The sequence below is a fragment of the Nilaparvata lugens genome, chromosome 5 (assembly GCF_014356525.2).
Source record: "Nilaparvata lugens isolate BPH chromosome 5, ASM1435652v1, whole genome shotgun sequence".
NCBI lineage: Eukaryota > Metazoa > Arthropoda > Insecta > Hemiptera > Delphacidae > Nilaparvata > Nilaparvata lugens.
Genome location: NC_052508.1, coordinates 30,106,129 through 30,126,018, shown reverse-complemented (window position 1 = coordinate 30,126,018; position 19,890 = coordinate 30,106,129). Strand labels below are relative to the sequence as shown.

Below are 19,890 nucleotides of genomic sequence, written 5' to 3'. Positions count from 1 at the left end.
TCAATTGAGGTAACACTTTCTAGGATACCTCATCTCAATTAGGAGTGATTTGGAGTAGCCAGCCCGATCTCCCTATTTGAACCCTTGTGATTTTTTCTATGTGGGTTTTTGAAATACATTGTTTATTTGAACCATCCAAGGACCCTACAAGATTTAAAGACCAATATCAGGGAAGAAATTGCCAACATAACGCCTGTAGGCCTAATGCTGGCAGGAGTCACGACAAACGCCCGAAATCGGTTTACTCAGTGTATGGAGAATGGATCGTCACCTTCCTGATTTGATATTCAAAACAAATTGAAACAAAACTTTATATATGTGTCAACATTACCAAAGATAAATACAAACTTTCTGGTCCTTACAAAGAGTTTTATTCACTTAAAAAAAAAGAAGTTTCGCTGCCGCACTCTGTAGGAAAAAATCTTCGTCGATTGTTAGTTACAGTAAAAAGTAATAAGTTGTTTGCTCTAATCTTGAACAGCAGAACAAAGAATCAATCCTTTCTGACTTTTCAGGTTAAAGTTTTACTCGTAGCTTGCTATGAATCTTATGTCCAGTGTATACGATGTTTCAACAAGAACTCCATGATAGAAAGATAACACTCAAATGATCATACATTTCTCGCGTTTTAGAAACGTATAAAACCTTTGAACTCATTTTATAACTTAGAGAAAATATTCACTCTGATTTGAAAAATAAACCTCAATATGAAGATTTGATATATTTTTGTAACTGTATATTTTTGGAAGTTCTAGTACGTTATCAAAATCTGGGAGAAGAACACTCTTGCGCGAAGTATGTTACTCTATTTCGATCATAATTAGTAAATTTTGAAATTAGGTTATCATTCACTTTGAATAAATTATTATTTAAACAAAAAATAAATACCCAATTGAATTGTTGCAGGTGTCAGGTGCTGGATACAACGATCAAGGTGAAATCCATATTTACAAATGTGATAGTGTTGAGCATGCCAGGGAGTCGATCTATAGGTTGTTGGAGGTGAGTTCTACATTTATTATAAGTTTTCAAGTTTTAAAATCCTATGCTACTCGGAAAAATACAAATAAAAATCTTTTACAAGATAGAATTATTCAATAGACAATATCTTTTTCATGCCATAATGATCTATTTATGTGGTTGTCTCAGAATTTAGTTACACTATTTATTATAAATCTGTACATGGATGGCAGGAAAGGACTGAAATGGAACTTTCTTCCAGGTTTTGCGGCAGTGCTATGGAATTTTATGATTCATTTGTCAGTTACGAGCAATCCAATAATGAACTTACCTACTGCCGATTCAAAAATTTATAGTGCAGTCCGTTTTCAACGGGAAAGAATAAAAGTGCAACTGGAATTCACCGCGAGTTGTGTAGTGTGTATGGTGACGATGTCAAGACCAATTGTTTCTCGTTTGTTGCAATCCTCTGTTGAAGGAAGAATAACATCACACAACTAACAACGAAGCGGCCGTCCATTCACTTCTCGTGCCTCAAACAATGTCGAAGATGTCAGAAGACACCCACCGTAGCCTTACGCTTGACAAAATTCATTTGCAACTCTCACCAAATGTTGAAATTAGCCATACACACTACACAAATAGCGGTGATTTTCAGTTTCACTTTTACTCTTGTCCGTAAAAAAAAAAACGCAATGACATTATGATTTTTTTCAATCGGCGGTAGAATTGAATGGTATCTCCATAATGGATTGCTCGCAACTGACGAATGAATCATGGCAACCGCATGAACATTTTATACCAAAAACAGAGGCTGCCTCATATAATTGTTTACAATCTTTACTATTTAGAGGATTTGACTGGGGGCTGTTTCATTTAACGAAAGCTCATTTAGTACAGGAATGACACACGTCGTACTATGCTGGTCTAATGAGTGCACAGTTAACAGTCAGTTCCTTTATTAGGAACACAACTCCTTCCCTGTATTAGGGCTAGTTCAGGTCTTTGATGAAATTATAGGTTAATTACAATCAATTCTCACAATAATTTCTCAACAGAGTTGGTAAATAAATTTACCCAGCATGGAAATCAAACTCAAGTCATTCTATCAAAATTATTGTTGTCTCGCTTGTAGGATTTGAATTTTTGTAGTCCTGAATAATTTTTAGATTAACGGTCATATTCGTAATCCCAATATCATGTTTAACGTAAATAAAATTGGAAATTCAAGTACCCTTTTGAAATTATAATGCCATTATCAAGTCATGTTGAACGTCTATTTCCATTCAGTTATTCTAATTTCTTTAGAAATTTTTGAACTTTCTAAATGAGAATTTGATAAAATGCAGAATAAGTAAGTTTTGAGACGATTGAAATAATTATAATGTATATTTTTGTTTCGATTGTTCCTATGCGGATAAATCATTGAGGTTGAAATAGATTTTGTTGAAAAATCCAATGAAATACTGTTTGTTGTTGTTGCAGATTGGTTGTGTTTGCAATAATGCTATAATAACAGGCGAAACATTGCGAGGTCAACCAACTGAAGGAGCTCTTCTTGCGGTAGCAATGAAGGTATCTATCACTTCTTATTAGGTATTTTGTTGTAATTTGATGATAGATTCTCTGGTATGAAAAATACAAACTACCAACTCTGTGAATATTTTTCATTTTTAAATTATTCTCTCATAAAGCCACGTATCATATCTCAAACTGTAGCTTCCATCATCAACTCTTTTTATTAATAAGAAATTATCAACATTTTGCAGTTTGAAAATTTTAGACAATTATCGTACTTAATGTATCTGCTATTACCACTTTTATACTTTCGTACAAAACATTGCAACATGCTCTCTCATATCATCTTCCAATTGACAGATTGTTAGTTATCGATCAGTCATTACATTCCCATCGTTTTCATGATGCAACAATTTTCAGTGAATATTTTTTAGATTATAAAATTTGGAGAGGAAATATTTTTATTATTTATCCTAACATGCATACATCCATATAGACAGCTTTTGAATTTCATTGTACACTCATGACAATTTATGTATTTTTGGCGCAAATTAATAGAATGTAACTCAATTTCAGCATGGCATGTATGGAATTGCTGATAAGTACGATCGCCTGAAGGAGTACCCATTCAGCTCTGAAGAAAAGATGATGACAGTTAAATGCAAACCAAAATATGGAGAAGTGAGTAGCAAGTTTTAGGGTGGCCACTACCGATAGGACAAGTTTGTTGAACATGTGTGTACACACATGTCGGCATACATTGTTATGTCATCGCAGAGAAAGGCTTCGAAAAGAAGTTTTTAAGGTTAGGTTTTGTATCCTCGATTTTTTATGTTCTTTTTCTTCGCTATTCTATTTGAGATATTTAAGTATTGTTGAATCATTATAATTTGTAATTTTCTGATGGTTTATCTATTGTTATTGGTTGTTTATTTTATGTTAAAAGCTGCTGTCAAACAGCTGTCTTTTGTTCGAGGCCTCTCGCTGATGACACTACATGTCATGCATGACGAGCATGTGTGTACATACATGATCAAAAAATGTGTCCTGTAGTTAGTGAGCTCCGCCCCATCTATGCAAAGTTTTATTTTAGTATCCCAATTTTCAGACTTCAGATACAATTTAAACTAAAAATTTCGAGTGGAAAAGATTGAGCATGAAAATCTCTACAATTAATGTTCAGTAACATTTTCACCTAAAATTGAAAATAAGCTCGAAATTCGAGAAAATGTGATTATCCAATTGCAAACTGTTGGCAACTGTTGATTCTATCAAATGATTCACTATGAAGAGATAGCAGACCTCGTATGTCTCCAGCATTATTGTCCTGTCACCAGCTGGCTAAGATCTTTGTTTATAAGTAGACTTGCGATGCGCGAGAACACTGGCGTCAGGTGATCAATTTTCATAACGGCAAGGAAAGTTGTGTGAGTGCGCCACACCAGATTTTTTAAAAATGTAGGTGGAGGAAAAATGTTGTGTACATCACGAGTGAAAAATGTTTTTTCTCCCTCAGGAAAATTGTTGCCCTCGGCTTCACCTCGGGCTTCATACTTTTCCCTCAGGGAGAAAAAACAGTACTTTTCACTCTAGATATACAAATAACTATTTCTATAATTGAAATTTAGTCGGCAACTTATTTGTGAAAAATTATTAAATAAAAAAATACTACATTTAGTTGACTGATCAAAAGTGGTCTAACAAATCAGTACAAAAATAAATATGTGAGCAGAAACCTTCATCGTAATGGATAGCATAGAAAAGAATAGTGGTCTCCGGCTCGAAAATAGGAAAAAAACACATTGCCAGATTTAAATCAGACGATTACATAGCCTTAGGAGTGGCCGTAGTCGAGTGGATTATAAGCTGGCTTTATAATTCAGTGGCCCGGGTTCAAATCCCGGCCCGGGCAAGATCTTGGGCAATTCCCGTGGTTCGGGTGGACACGTTAAATCGTCGGTCCCGGCTGCCTGAAAGGCAGTTTTTAGGTTATGTCAGAGGCCCTGAAATTGATCAGTTGGGACCTGAAAACTCTGACACCAGACCTGAGCCAGCCGGGTCACTCGATATTATTATTAGGCTATACATAGGCTTTCCGCAAAATGACTTGAGTTTCGCTTTCTCACTGTTATGGATTATATTTCAGACCAACGAACAAATTTTCTTTGTGAAAGGAGCCATTGAGAAGATTATTGAACGATGCACAAAATATTTATGGAATGGTACTCTGCAACAGCTTAATGACCAAAAAAAGCAAGACTTTCTTGCAGAAGCTTTCGAGATTGGGCGTAAAGGATTAAGAGGTATGTTCAACATCGCACAAGATCACATTTTCTACAAAGTACAGTCAATATTTGTAATGGCAATTCAAGAGTCAAAAAATGAATTTATTTTGAATGCGAAGTAGTGAAAAAAGCAAATTAATATTGCTGTGTTTTGTGTAAACTCAAATTTTTTAAACCCAGATTTATCACGCTAAAGTCAATGACCAATTTGATCATCATTAGCAAAATTAAAGAGCTTCTTAAATATTTCTTCTTATATTTTTGAAAAGCGGAAATTGTTATTGTTATGTTATTGAATTAAGATAATTTATCGAAGTTGTATTGCTATTGTAAAATATATATAATAGTATTAAATTAGATCGATTTGAAATTGTCATTCGATTGATAATGGTGTAACAATGTTGAAAATATTATAGCTTAGATTTGATTTTATTCAATAACTAGATTATTAAATAATAAAATTGTTATGTTTAGTTGTTGGAATGGCTAGAGGCTCATCGATGCAAGACCTGGTGTACTTGGGAATGGTTGGCATTTGCGATCCTCCGAGGCCACATGTGAGAGAATCCATACAAACCTTGCAGCAGTCTGGTGTCAAAGTCAAGCTAGTCACCGGAGATGCTCACGAGACAGCCGCTGCTATTGGTAAACTCTCCATTGTTCTATTCATAGAATAGTATTCGATAGATTAAAACATTCCAATAACCACATAGTTTTAACACATGAAAGTTTAAAAATGGCCATAAGTATTCATCGTTCTATTAGTGTTCAGGGGTGCCCAGCCCCCCCAAAGGCAATGGCGCATGCCCCCCCCCCAAACCAAGAGTAATGCCCCCCCAAAGTATCCCAATTCTCAACCCTTTAGTTTTTAACATTAGTCAGTGTATGACAATAAAATTCACATCTTACATTCTAATCTTCCAAAGGACATTATTTACCTTTGTTTTTGTGAGGAATTATTTCTGTTTTTATAATATTGTAAAAATATATACCATCGATTCTTATCTCTTTTAAAATAGAAATAAAGTATCTTTTTGTTATTATTTTTGAGACTAGCAGTGCACCCGTTCTTGTTCGGGAGGACTAAAAAGTACTTTACATTACATCAGGAAAAACTACATGACAAATATTTTAATAGGATATTAAAAGATAAGTAAGGGAGGCTTTGCTTTTCAAATATAAAGGTTACTTATAAAAAGTTGAATAATAATAGCATTGATATTCTTTTATTGCAAAAGAATATTGCATAGCAATTTCAGTGAACATTCATACAAATTTGGAACGATTCTATTCATACAGTATATAATGTCGGCAAGTTTAGGTATTCCAAATCCTATACTATTAAACGAGAAATTTCTGTTTAGATGTTTAAATGTTTATATGTTTGTATTTCACCGGATCTCGAAAACGGCTCTAACGATTCTCACGAAATTCAGAACATAGTAGGTTTATAATATAAAAATTCGATTGCACTAGTTCTCATCCCTGGGGAAACTCGCTGAAGGACATTAAAAGAATTTAATCATCCTTGAAGAAACAGCTGATAATTTCGTCGTCTGTTGATGATGGAAGTGAGTGAGCGAGTGCATGTGTGTGAGACTCAGACAAAATTTTGACTCAGCTTGTTGAACTTTTTTACCTAATTCAATCAGGTACTTAGTGGCAGTTGTACAAAAGCCGGTTAAATTCTAATCCTGATTAATTCCAGTAGAACCAATCAGATAAGCTATCTTTTTGAGATGGTCTTCTGTGATTTGGTTCACGTGAAATTAATCAGGATTAAAATTTAACATGCTTTTGTGAAAGAAATTTTTGCATTCCTCTGCGAATTAATCTCAATCCACTGTGATTAGTTAGAACCTTTCTGTATGAACTATGAATATTTATTATAATTTCTTCTTTCGTGATAATTTTTAAATGCTTTTGTAGGTACTCCAGAGCGGAGCTCGGTGCCGCGATATTTATCATAAATTGGAACAGGTTGTCACTGATGTTGTGTTGTTGGTAGTATTTAATTTTTAACATTACAGGAGTAAATAACACAAGTCGAACAAAATGTATCTTTGAATGGTTTGGTTTTTGGAATAAAGATATCATCTGAACAAGTACATTTTGTAAATTCTATCTATTGATACCAAATATCGGGGCACCGAGCTTTGCTCGTTATTTATTCATTGATAAACAGAACTCAATTCTTTGAAATGATTGGGGAAGGACTATCAGGCAGAGCCCAAAACTGTTTCTTCCCCGAATTTTGATCTATTCACTATAAGATTTATAGTTGGAATATTTAATATTCCAAAAAGTAGGTTATGTTTCATACACTTGAATTCAAGTGAAATTTTCAGTCCAAATAATTGAAAACATAAAAGTTCTAATTTAGAATGTTTACATACCAAATTGAATAACAAAATAACACTTACTAATCACTTAGAACTGTAAAATAATGAATAACTTTGAATATTATTATATATACCATCTCATGTCAACAAATCAGATTACTGTATTTTGATCGAGTAAACTAAAATTTCTAGATTTCTCGCGGGATACGATAAGCTAATTGATTACACAGCTGATCTCCCACACAGGCACACGCATCTTCTGATATCGACAGACGACGAAATCATCAAGTGTTTTTCCAAGGATGAATTATCCTTTTCATGTCCTTCAGGGAGTTTTCTCAGGGATGAGACCTAGTGCAATCGAATTTTGATATCATAAACCTACTATATTCCGAGTTTCGTGAAAATCGTTAGAGCCGTTTCCGAGATCCGTTGAACATAAATAACCATATAACCAGATAGCCAGATATAAAAATAGAAAAATATAAACAGATATACAGAAATTGCTCGCTTAATATAATAGGATAACAACTCATAGTCCAGTCAAATGGTCTTTTTTCAGGAAACAGCCCCGAAAGAATTTTTTCTTTGAACATAAATAACCATATAACCAGATAGCCAGATATAAAAATAGAAAAATATAAACAGATATACAGAAATTGCTCGCTTAATATAATAGGATAACAACTTATAGTCCAGTCAAATGGTCGTTTTTCAGGAAACAGCCCCGAAAGAATTTTTTTCGATGGTTTTATTTGTATTTTGGGGCGCTAAATTTTAATCTGAAATTTGCTGACAAAACAGAGGGCGACTTCACCCCCAAAATTTTGGACTTTTTTTAAGTTTTCCATTCAATCTCGAGAACCTTGAATTTATCGAGATAAAGCATTATCTATATAATATTAATAATAATGAAATTTCCAATGAATTGACTGGTCGCGCAGGACTACTTTTTGGATTTTTTATCTGAAGTGTTCCATAAGATACACAACTTCGAATGTGCAAGAAATTTGTGATATTTCCCCCATTTTCACAGTCTCGCATATGCAACGTTGCGTATCTTGTGGAACACTTCAGTTAAAAAATCCAGAAAGTAGTCGAGGTTGTGATGAATTTTCTCCTCTTTTCACTCCCATGAATTATACTTCTGTTTTCAATACCGTTAAAAAGTTACAGCCAATTGAATGATGATCTCTATTTTCTCATTTTTCTTGCGATTGTACTGATATTAAAGAGTCTCTAAAATGAGTACAATACATGATAGAAACTTGCGATTGGTCTTAAATAAGAGAAAATTTCATGCTCTATAAGCTGCCTTAAGTTGATCTTGCATCACTGATTATATCGAAAAACTGTCAAGACTGTGAAAATGAGAAAAATATCGAAAATTTCTTGATTTTCTGAATCAAACGTATCTTACTTGACGATTATATTTCTACAAAAATCATTCACCTCACATGAAAGAGGAGATTCTTTTAGTTTGCGATGTTGTTTATAATTGCATTCCCATTTCAAAGATATTAATATCATCATGAAACGCCTTCGAAATTAAAATAATTATTAGATTAAAATGTACATTAAAATTTTACTCAAGGAAACTCAAACACAGGACCATTTAAAATTGAGCAAAGGAAATCAGAATAATAGTGGATGATGGAGTTATGATTTATTTTTGTCAAAGATTTACCTTCAAACTCATAGGCTTGAAATTACTAAAATTCCTGCATACATATTATCATCAATTGTATTTTTTATGCTTTATATTGAGTTACACTTTGCAAAATATAGCATTGTAAAGGTGGGAAAAAGTATTAAAATTAACTACATTAGGATATCTCTATTTAATACCTTGATTTTTTAGCCATGATTTAAAATGTTGACATAAAATATAAAAAAAATCATGCCCCCCCCAAAAATGTTGATGGCGCAAATTGCGCCATGCCCCCCCTTGTGGGCACCCCTGGTATTTGTAGAAGTTACGTTTCTGTAATAACTGAAAATGAAATTTTTTTCTTGATAAAAATATGTACGATATAAATTTTGAATTTTTCAAAAGAAATTATTATCCACATTCACCTTTTAATCTGACTCAAAACAAACAATTATTAAAATTACATAGAGACCGCGAGATATAACACTCAAGCCATCAAACGGCGAAAGAGTTGTTGGCGTGGTAGGGATGTATCATACAATATCCGCTTTCACTCTGCATGCACACGGCCAGTGTAGAAATTGTTCGAAGCGAGGGTGCCGGCTGTCGAGAACGAACTAACCAAACTCTTACCCCACCCTTGAAAATACAGAGTTGAGTCTCGTGTGGTGGAAGTAGAAGTTTCTTCTCATATTTTGCGGCCTCTACTATATCTGTCTAAGTAACTTCTCGTTTAATTATTTTATATATGTGTAATTGATTTCATGATTTTTTTGTATTGCAGCTGGCATGATCGGGTTGGATACAGTGCATGGACAGGTTCTTTCTGGCGATCAGATTGAAGCGATGACTCAGCATCAACTTGAACAAGCTGTTAACAGTGTTAATGTATTCTACAGGGTTACCCCAAGACACAAATTAGCTATAGTCAAGGTAAGCTCTTAGCCATGGATTTCTCTGAAATATTTACACTTTTCAATTATATCTCTTCAGTTTTCCACACCCGTTTATCTCAATGAGTGGAAATACAAAATTCGACTTCACTTTTCTATTATGTTTAGGGTAAACGAAGGGAATGATTGTTACAAATTATCACTTCTCTGTAAATGTTTCACTTGCGTGTTCTAATGTCTCTCAATAATGATGATTAATTACTCATTTTTAAAACTCACAATCAACACTTTCATTCATCATCTCAGTTGATTTAAGAACTATTATTGTTGTTGTTGATTAGTAAATCTAAGTTTCGAATTTTGATATTGAATGTTACTCTTCAATTTTATTTACCAATGTGAGATTCACGTTAGAAATTCAACACCTGTTTAACGTTGGTTTGCTATCCTTCTCTATTATTAGACAAAGCAGATAGCTTTAAAGCCCTACACACACACACACACACACACACACACACACACACACACACACACACACACACACACATATCGATTTTTGTTTGTACGATATTTTGTAGTACTTATAAATTCTATCAGATTAAACGGAACTTGACAGACATAATCTTTTAGAAATTATCTGTTTAATCTAATAGAATTTATTAGGATGGCAAAATATTGTACGAACGAAAATCGATGTGTGTCTAGCTAGCCTAACTTCGCACCGTTGCCTGCCAAGTCGTTTGTAGGATATGAATAAATTTAATGAAGTACCAGAATTTTCAATCTCAATTACAAGAATATATTATTAAATCATGAAAATACATATTTTTGAAGAGAATATAATATATTTGAGATATTGATCATTATTAACAAGAATCAACAATAATTAATCAGGTATACCGGGATGACTTGGATCACAGCTATCTACTATAGAAGGCTGTGGAAAAATGAACTTGGTAACTATGTCATCCCATCATTGTCACTGATTTATAACTTGAATATCACTAAAGTTGATTTGTATGTGGCCATTAATTTGTGATCCTATTTATTTTTTTATAGAAATTGAGAAAAATTGTCACTTTGAACTTTTCAGGCATACCAGCGCAATGGTGCTATTGTAGGCATGACTGGAGACGGTGTGAATGATGGTGTCGCCTTGAAGAAGGCGGACATCGGCATAGCGATGGGGCAGAATGGAACCGATGTTTGCAAGGAAGCTGCTGACATGATTCTTGTCGATGATGATTTCAACACAATCATGTAAGAAGTTTTTTAGATATTAATAATTTATTATATTGAATTCAATCTCTCGTACCCTTTAATTTTCTTTGATTATACGACCACTTTCGGCCAATCATGCAATTATCAAGTGGCAAAAGCTTAGACATAAATGATAGATGATAATTCAGTATTGAATAATATCCTATTTAAAACCAAGGGAAGGAATAAAATTAGTTTTCAACTCAGTAAAGTCTAGTGTTGATGGTCTAGATGTCTAAATGTTATAGATGAGGACGGTTGACTTGTAAACACCTCTCATGTGAATGCAATGATCAATGGGTTTTCTTAATTTTAAACTTTATAAAATAAAAACTCATGAAGTAAAAGTGCAAAATTTTAGTGATAAAGAATCCAATATATAACTTATAATCTTAAGTGTAAATAGGAAATGACATTCGGTAATATGGCAAAGCAGAACATCGAAAAGGATCTCTCTGCCGATAAAAGCCATATGAATAAATAATAAATGAAAAATAATGATCAATCGAAAAAAAATAAGGAATAGCAATGAAGTCTTTATAGAATCTGTTTTATTTGATTTGAATTTTATTTCAAGCTTCCTCATGTACAGAGAAGAGAAACGAGATATGTTTTCGTATGTTTAATATGGGTTATGAGAATCTAGATTTCAAAATATATATTCTGCCATATAAAAAATATATAAAAAATATATCATATATACATACAAAATATATCTGCTTTGCCATATTACCGAATGTCATTTCCTATTTACACTTGAAATTTCAAAATATATCTTGAAGTACCAATAACAATGTTGAATGTTACATCAGATCGGTGCATCTCGCACAACCATTGAACTCGTCAAAGAGCAAAGGCACCGAGAATCACAGCAAAAACTGCTACAACTTAGCCATAGTCTGACTTAGTCTTAGTCTGAGTGAAGATTAGTTTACAAGGTATCTAAACTCTGTCAAATTATGTGTGTTATGTATCTGTATCATTACTTTTTATTTGTTCATTTCAAATTACAGAATAATTATAATATCGGTGTAGATATTGAAAGTAGCTTTCAATAACTATGATGTTGGTTGGTTGTAGATAGTTTTCTTGCTTTCTGTTGTAAAACACTGAAGCAAAAGAATCATAAAGTAATCTAAATTTGATGTATTTATTTTTCAGAGCTGCTATTGAAGAAGGAAAAGGAATTTTCTACAACATCAGGAACTTTGTTAGATTCCAGTTGAGCACAAGTATTGCCGCCTTGTCTCTCATTGCACTGTCGACACTTCTCAGAATTCCAAATCCCTTGAATGCCATGCAAATTCTGTGGATTAATATAATAATGGACGGCCCTCCAGCTCAGAGGTGAGACTCTACCCATCAAATCAAATTCAACTTCATTCACGAAGTAAAAATACCAATAAAACCAGAATAATAATACAATTATTGCTAGTTTTTTTATGAAAAATTATCAGTCTCAGAACTTTCAACATGAGTTTGCTGAATAGGAATTGAATTTATCATTTTTATTAAAAAATAATAATTTATTATTATTATATATTTATTAGGAATATTAGAATTTCTCACTACAGAAGAAACTGCAGTCCTGTGTATAAATGTAATAAATGTGGATGTGACAAAAATAAAACTTTGTTTATCAGAAGTGGTGTTCTATGTGATATGGCAGGGAGACATAATATGTTATAGGATGCTGAAGGTGCTATTTCAAGAGTTATCTTTTAGAAATATGTATTTTCAATTGTACCTCTACCATAATTTGCAAGAACCTGCATCGTCCATGCATTATCCATATACTCTGTTTATACATTTTTTTTCGTGCATTTTTTCGTATTCATTATCTTTTTTTCACTTTTCAGTCTTGGTGTTGAGCCAGTTGATCATGATGTTGTTAAACAAAGACCCAGGAATGTGAAAGAGCATATGATAACTAGATCATTGATTATCAATGTTTTGCTCTCAGCTTCGATTATAATCGTTGGAACTCTATGGGTGTTCAAAAGAGAGGTAGGTGTAATAATGTCATGTGATCTACTAGAGTGCTAGGGATTAAGAGAAAAAGTCAGAAAACACAATTTTTCAGGGGAGTCATTTCAAAGTTCTATTTTGAAATAGATCTCCTCTATGGAGTATTGAGTTCAACACTTTTGATGATGTGTTGATAATGTGTCTTTTTCTTCATATTTAGAACTGAATCTAGCAATTAACATAATTCTGTAATAATTCTGTAATTAATTAAATGACTTATACTGTTCGACCATCGACTTATACTATGAGTACCAGTTAAATATACTGTTAGTCTCCATTGAACAATGACTTATACTCCTAGAATCCAGTAATAATAAGGAAGTAGGATTGGTAATTGGATTCAAAAAATGTTGACAGCTGTTCACAAACAATTATTTAATTTTGTGAGAGATTTCTTAGTTTAAATCTAATGAACCAAAATGCATCATATTGTTATGGTGTCTCAAAATAAAATTCTCACAGATGTTGATTGTGTAAAATACTAAAATAATAATACATACATCTAGTTAAAAAAGTCTATAATCCTGAATTAATCTGTAAAATAAATCTTCAATCTTCCACCAGTGTAACCATTCCATATTTTTCTCAGTCACGTTAAAACATGCTTTATCTTGCACAATCAGTGCTTATGAAAAAAAGAATTCAAGAATAAGCCACTCACAGTTGAAGATAATAATGACAACAACATGATAATTGATAAATGATAGAATAATAATGAATAATAGGATAATAATAATTGGAATGATGGATGGACTGGCTTCATAAAAATTATATCTTATTGATTTGTCCATGATTCCATGATAAGCACAGAGTTACAATAAGTACCTTACTGAGTAATTTGATGAGTATGAGTACTTCATTCTGTCCAACTAATGAACTATTGAACTTGAAATGAGTAACATTACTGAATGGATTTTTATCTATCTAGTAATTTATGTATTTGTATTAATCTAAGAATCAATCACAAATCTGTTATTATCAAATGCTAATATAAGTGAATTGCTAAATGCTAGAGTAAGTGAATTTGGATGCTAACAGCAACTTTTGCAAGATATAATCAAACCTTTTTGCTAAACACCGACTATCTAAAAACCTACCAATTACTTATGATAATAATAATAATTTATAAGAAAACTGGAATGTAGTATATACGTAATTTATTCTAATGCAACCAGTTTGGAATAGTATCACAATATACTTGGGGACCACAGCTATGCCCCACTACCATCTTCATTGAACTCTTCAATGTCTGGCAAAATATTTCTTGCTTCTGAAGATGTTTTCATTGTTCTATAAAAATCGTGAAAAGCCGGTGGAATGAGTGGAAGTAAATCAAGGATGTCGTTTTTTCTCACGTGAGATTGCCAGGGTTGAGCTGTAGCATCTTCCTGGATTGACATCCTCAACATAGCGCCTCCTCTTGAAATTCATTTTTCTGAATGGTGCATCCAGCTCTAAAGAGCATTTGAATTGAACTATTTGCTTCTCTTTAGTGTAACGGAGCCATCTTATTTCTGTCCATTTGATTGGATTATTGTCAGTGTCCCTCATTCTTTTCGTTAATGTAGTCTACATTGAACAGGTCAGCCAAGTCCAAAAAGTCTACATGGGTTAGCTCAATCACTTTGAACTTCCTCTTCTTACCCACGCTTCTAACCAACTGATGACTTCACCATCTGATGTGTTATGGACTGTAACATTGTATGTCCACAGCTGCCTCTTATAGAAAGATACAGATGTGTTGAGGAAAGGAGTGGGTAGACACTGCTGTAAATCAAACGTATAGCACCTTCTACTTGCATCAGCTTGTGAATTTTTCTTGTCTGAATCTTTTGATGTGTATGCCAGGTCAGCTTCTCTATGATGCAAATCAATTTCTTTCTTGATATATATTTTGGCCTCCTCCTCAGCTAACTTTAGTTTAATTTGTAAAACGTCGCATTTGTGACAGGTATCCTTGGGAGAATGAAATTCTCTTTCGTATATGACTCGACTGACTGGATCAGATGAACTCTCTCTGTATAAACTGTACATTTTTGTCAAGTTGAGGAAGGATGGCAAGAATTTCCTATTACTCTTCCTCCTAGTGTAATGTGACTCATAAGCTGGGAAATAATTAATGTGTGTATGAATCTCAGACAACCTTTTCTCATTTACCTTATTTACAGATGGATCTCTTCCTCGCATGTCCATTCCAGTGATCCCGGACACAGATGTATTTCTATTTGTTATAGCTAATGTAATAAACATCTGGGTTTCATCGAGGACCTTCATAAAACAACCTCTACAAAATTTAATACGGTTGCCATTCACTAGAAAGAAAAAATTGTGTGATACCATCCTACATCTAGCTTTTTCAGGATCATCAGTTCGTTTCCTTGAAACTGCAGGTTAAGTAGACTCCACTAGACCTGCCACAAATGACACTCTTCTGTCTCTACTACCTAAAGACCAATATTCATTGAAAATCTTATTTGTCAAATCTGTTACATCACCGAGCTGGGAGAGCCTTTCTGGACATTTGGCTCTACAATCTCCAAGAAGTTTGGTTTCTCTAGCTTTAATTACTTTCCCTCCAAGTGTTGAGTATGACTTGCCAGCGTTCCTTTTCTGGTATTTTTCCGCCTCCCTTTTTCTTGAGAACTGCCCATCCTTCTTCCTTCTAATGTTAGCTGGTGATTGTGATTAATCATCAACAATGTTTTCACCTTCACACTCTGCAGCTGTTAAAGAAAAAACATCATTATTCCAGAGACATTGAAACATCAAATTCATAAAACTTGAAATGTTGAATAATAATAAAATCATCCAATATTTGGAGATCTATTGATGAACGTTTTGATTTCAATCTGTTAAGATAGTAGTTTATGATTCAGTCATGGATTTGGATCAAGTAACTTATATGAAACATTACAAGTATCAAGTTTAGTATATGGTCAAGTTGTATTATTAGCTCAGATTGATTCAAGAGTTAGATTGTTTAAATGGTTAATTTATTCGTGGAAAAATTGCCTTTTTCATACATACCAACAGAAATATCCATTTCATTTGTCTGTGAAACACTGTGAATACTTCCTTCATGGGCTGGCTGTAAGTTGCTATTTGTTGTTAATACTGTGAATGTCAGTGATTGCGCTTCTGAGTCAATATCTCCATATTCCTCAGCTTTAAAATGAGAGACATAATTATTTTCAATCCCAGTAAAACAGAGCATGTTGATATCAAAGTAATGGAACAGAAATTGTAAATCATCTTAAAAGTATATCACATAACAAGTGTGGTAAGAGGGCGTTTGCTGTACAAGTATGATCGTTTATGCACGAGACGAGCTCGAGTGCAGAATTATCATAAGAGTACAGTAAACATCTTACCAGACGTGTTTTGTACTCAATTTTTTGTCAATGAAGTCTATAATAGCAGATAATTTGAAATAAAAAACAATAAACCTCAACACATTGAATGCCAGCATTGTAGAAAAATCATACCCAAAAAACAGTTGTTCAGCTGTGCAAACAGCAAAATTAGTCAGTAGCCACACATTATCACAGTGCGGTAATGATCATTCTGATGACTTTTACCAGTCCAGTTAACTGATTGAGATTAATATGTCATGATAATGATAATTATTATAAAATGTTTGGAGCTATTTAAGATCAGTTTCACTACAATCTGATCTGATATTACTTTTCTCATGAGTATTTCTAATTCTCCCCTCTGTCTCCTTTCGACAATTGACTTCAGCATGGACCTCCATTATGAAAGGGCTGCGCACGCCTACAAGCATCGACTTGATGCAAGTTACATCATCATCTCTGGCCAATTAAGAAACTAATTTGCTCAAATTAATTTGGGAGAATATTCCTTTTTATACATACCAACAACATAGTATTCTATATCCATTTCATTTAACTGTAGTGGTGAACTGAAAATATTTACATCATGGACAGACTGTGAATCATTGGCAACAAATGGATTAATCATTTCATCGTGGCTCTCTGGTACTGGGGTGATTACCGGTATTTCATTCTGGATGACTGGAGGAACCTCTTGGGAAAAGTCTTGTCCACTATTGTTATCAATTGTTTCGTCTGTAAAAATAAATTTATTAATTAATAAAATGTACTAACATTATTTAATAACACTGTTGTCAATCGAATTTTAAATGAATAATGAAATTAGATAATAACTTTGAATGTCAATATCAATCGACACAATAATTGCTTTACCATCATCGATTTCATAAATTCTATTATTAATTTCTGGTTTGCTCAATTTAATTTGAGGAAATATTGTTTTTTATACATACTAACTCAGTTTTCTATATTCATTCCATTTATCTGTCATTTATCTGGTGAACTGAAAACAATATTGCCATCATTAACAGACTGAAAAAATGTATCATTGGTGAGAATAGATTGATAATTTCATCCTGGCTCTCTGGTACTTTGGTGATTATTCCAAGCATCAACTTGATGCAAGTTACATTATCATCTCTGGAAACTAATTTGGGAGAATATTCCTTTTTATACATACCAACAACATAGTATTCTATATCCATTTCATTTATCTGTAGTGATGAACTGGAAATAATATTGTCATCATAGACAGACTGTGAATCATTGGCAACAAATGAATTAATCATTTCATCCTGGCTCTCTGGTAGTGAGGTGATTACCGGTATTTCATTCTGGATGACTGGAAGAGCCTCTTGCAAAAAGTCTTGCCCACTGTTGTTATCAATTTTTTCATCTGTAAAAATCGATTTTTTAAATAATAAATTTATTGTTAAAACATACAAACAGGACTTAATCACACTGTTGTCAAATGAATATAATATTCCTCCAAGACTTTTTTGACTTCATACTCTTGATCCCAAGAACTCTAGCTATTGAAGTGTATCGCTTACTGTGACTTGTGTTCAAAAGCTACTATCACTTGATTATTTTCGTAAACTCAGCTCAAATCATGGATCCATCCTAGATATTCTTGAGGTACTACAGAACTGATCCTGTTATGTTGTTTTTCTTTTACAAGTTCCATTAATTTATTACTTTACATCTTTTAAATTTCAATTTCATCTTTTAAAATATCTCAGATGACGTTTCGAAAATCAATTATGGAAACCTACATGATGTACTAAACATGAACTTGATAGAATTATTGTAGAATACCTACTTTCATTATCTCATCTTCTTGAATGAAAAAGACTTACAAATTGTCAAAAACCACTGATTTATTGATAATTAGAAAGACCGGTTTCGGTTATTACACCATTGCTTTAAGTAAAAAATAAGAACCAAGAAAACAAGTGTGAAAGATAATAAAACAAATATGTAAATGGAAAAACTATTGACTAATGTATGCTTACAATTTTATGATAAAACTAAATTCGTAGTGTTGTATTGGTTGAAATGAATGTGGTCATTTAAACTATACTGGGAATTTTCCTTAATTACTCTTGTTATTTCTAAAGCCTCTAGAATATTTAAAGATCTGTCTTTGTTATTAACATGCAGAAACTCAACATTCTCCTTAACTGTGAACTTGTGATTATTTGTTATCAAATTTCATCTTCTCTCATCTCAATTTCATTATCTCATCTGCATAAATAAAGTACTCACTCAATCAATCAATCTTCAAAATCGTAATAATTTATACAATAAAAATCAATTGCGAAAATAATTGACCTCATTTTTTGGGATATGAGATAATAAATATGAAAACATAATTACATTTCCATATGTATTTTTCCATGTTAAGCTTATTATATTTATGTTCATTTAATTTTTTTCAGATGAGTGACAACAAAATTACTCCCAGAGACACGACTATGACGTTTACATGCTTTGTTTTCTTTGACATGTTCAATGCTCTTAGTTGTCGATCACAGGTAAGTTAATTGAAATTAATATGGATTGAAATATTGATTTTTTCTAATTTGCCAACTTGAGCATTTAAAGTCATCGTTTGATCAACTATTCAAAAATTCATAAACCAATTGTATTCAATTAAGTTATCTATACTTATGAAATTCTTATCTCACTGATCACGATTTCTGGAAAACTACTGGATGGATTGCAACAAAACTTGGAATATAGCTTTCTTATTAATAAGTCCTAGGTGCTCACTAAGAAATCTTTTGGCGATATTTCAACTCTAAGGGTGGTTTTTAAGGGTTTAAAGTTTGTCGTTTAGCATGTATATTCTTCTTCTCCCAATCTCTTAATTATAATTGAAATGTCCATATCATATGTTACTATAGAACTATAATCTAGAGAGAGTACTTATTCGAAACAGTTGATAACTGGCGACCAATTAATAATTTTGTCAGGTTGGCATTAAGTTGAGATTATTTCATCAGGTTGGCACCAAGTTGAAGAATCGATTATTTATCGAGAACAAATTGATTGGGCACTGCTGCTTCAATCAGAGCTATTCCTGGGAGTTTAAATAATTTTTATTTTTCATAAAACAAACTTTTATGACGGGAGTTGCTTCTATCAATTGATCCTATTCTATCAAGACTAATTTTATTTGTATATCCGACAGATCGCGAAAACTGCTTAAAGGGGTATTTTAAAAACTTCAGAAGTGTCCGTTGTGGAATCTGTTTGTAAAGAATGAGGAAATTCGGCCAAAATTTGACTTGGGCGAAAAAAGGGGTTATTTATTAAAACGGCCAAATAGCTGTTGTTGCTTTTCCTACTGTGAAAATATCTTGCATAGAAGTAAGGCGCTTTCCCCATGAATCAATTATTCCAAACATTGATTGTTTTACCAAAGAAAATAAAAGGTAGCTTTCGATAAAAATATTGGAGAATATGTATAACAGTTCGTTGACTGTCAGTATTTAAAATTAATAGCATCAATATCATCCCTTTCAAACAATGCTCACACATTGATGTGAATCTTACTATGATCTGGTTACTTTAGATCAGATGAAGAAAACAATG

General features: G+C 32.9%; 2 protein-coding genes across 7 annotated transcripts in view; one reads left to right on the top strand and one right to left on the bottom strand.

Annotated features, from left to right (window-relative positions):
- Positions 1-19,890, top strand: part of LOC111061748 (calcium-transporting ATPase type 2C member 1) — an 81,107-nt gene that overhangs the window by 51,259 nt on the left and 9,958 nt on the right. For all 5 annotated transcript variants that reach the window (XM_039428112.1, XM_039428116.1, XM_039428115.1 and 2 more), the window contains 10 exons: positions 907-1,002; positions 2,446-2,535; positions 3,055-3,159; positions 4,625-4,781; positions 5,238-5,408; positions 9,541-9,689; positions 10,743-10,909; positions 12,071-12,256; positions 12,769-12,916; positions 18,732-18,827. In XM_039428112.1, coding sequence (XP_039284046.1) covers positions 907-1,002; positions 2,446-2,535; positions 3,055-3,159; positions 4,625-4,781; positions 5,238-5,408; positions 9,541-9,689; positions 10,743-10,909; positions 12,071-12,256; positions 12,769-12,916; positions 18,732-18,827 — 1,365 coding nt within the window. The remainder of the gene's footprint in view (positions 1-906; positions 1,003-2,445; positions 2,536-3,054; positions 3,160-4,624; positions 4,782-5,237; positions 5,409-9,540; positions 9,690-10,742; positions 10,910-12,070; positions 12,257-12,768; positions 12,917-18,731; positions 18,828-19,890) is intronic.
- LOC120351318 overlaps positions 15,524-19,890 on the bottom strand; it is a 44,557-nt gene continuing 40,190 nt past the window's right edge. The window contains exons 2-5 of one of the 2 annotated variants that reach the window (XM_039428126.1): positions 17,471-17,686; positions 16,813-17,025; positions 15,965-16,102; positions 15,524-15,660 (exon numbers count right to left, since the gene is read on the bottom strand). In XM_039428126.1, coding sequence (XP_039284060.1) covers positions 15,623-15,660; positions 15,965-16,102; positions 16,813-17,025; positions 17,471-17,686 — 605 coding nt within the window. In that variant the 3' untranslated portion in view covers positions 15,524-15,622. Of the gene's footprint in view, positions 15,661-15,964; positions 16,103-16,812; positions 17,026-17,470; positions 17,687-19,890 lie in introns of those variants that run through there. The other variant, XM_039428127.1, reaches the window with a different exon arrangement.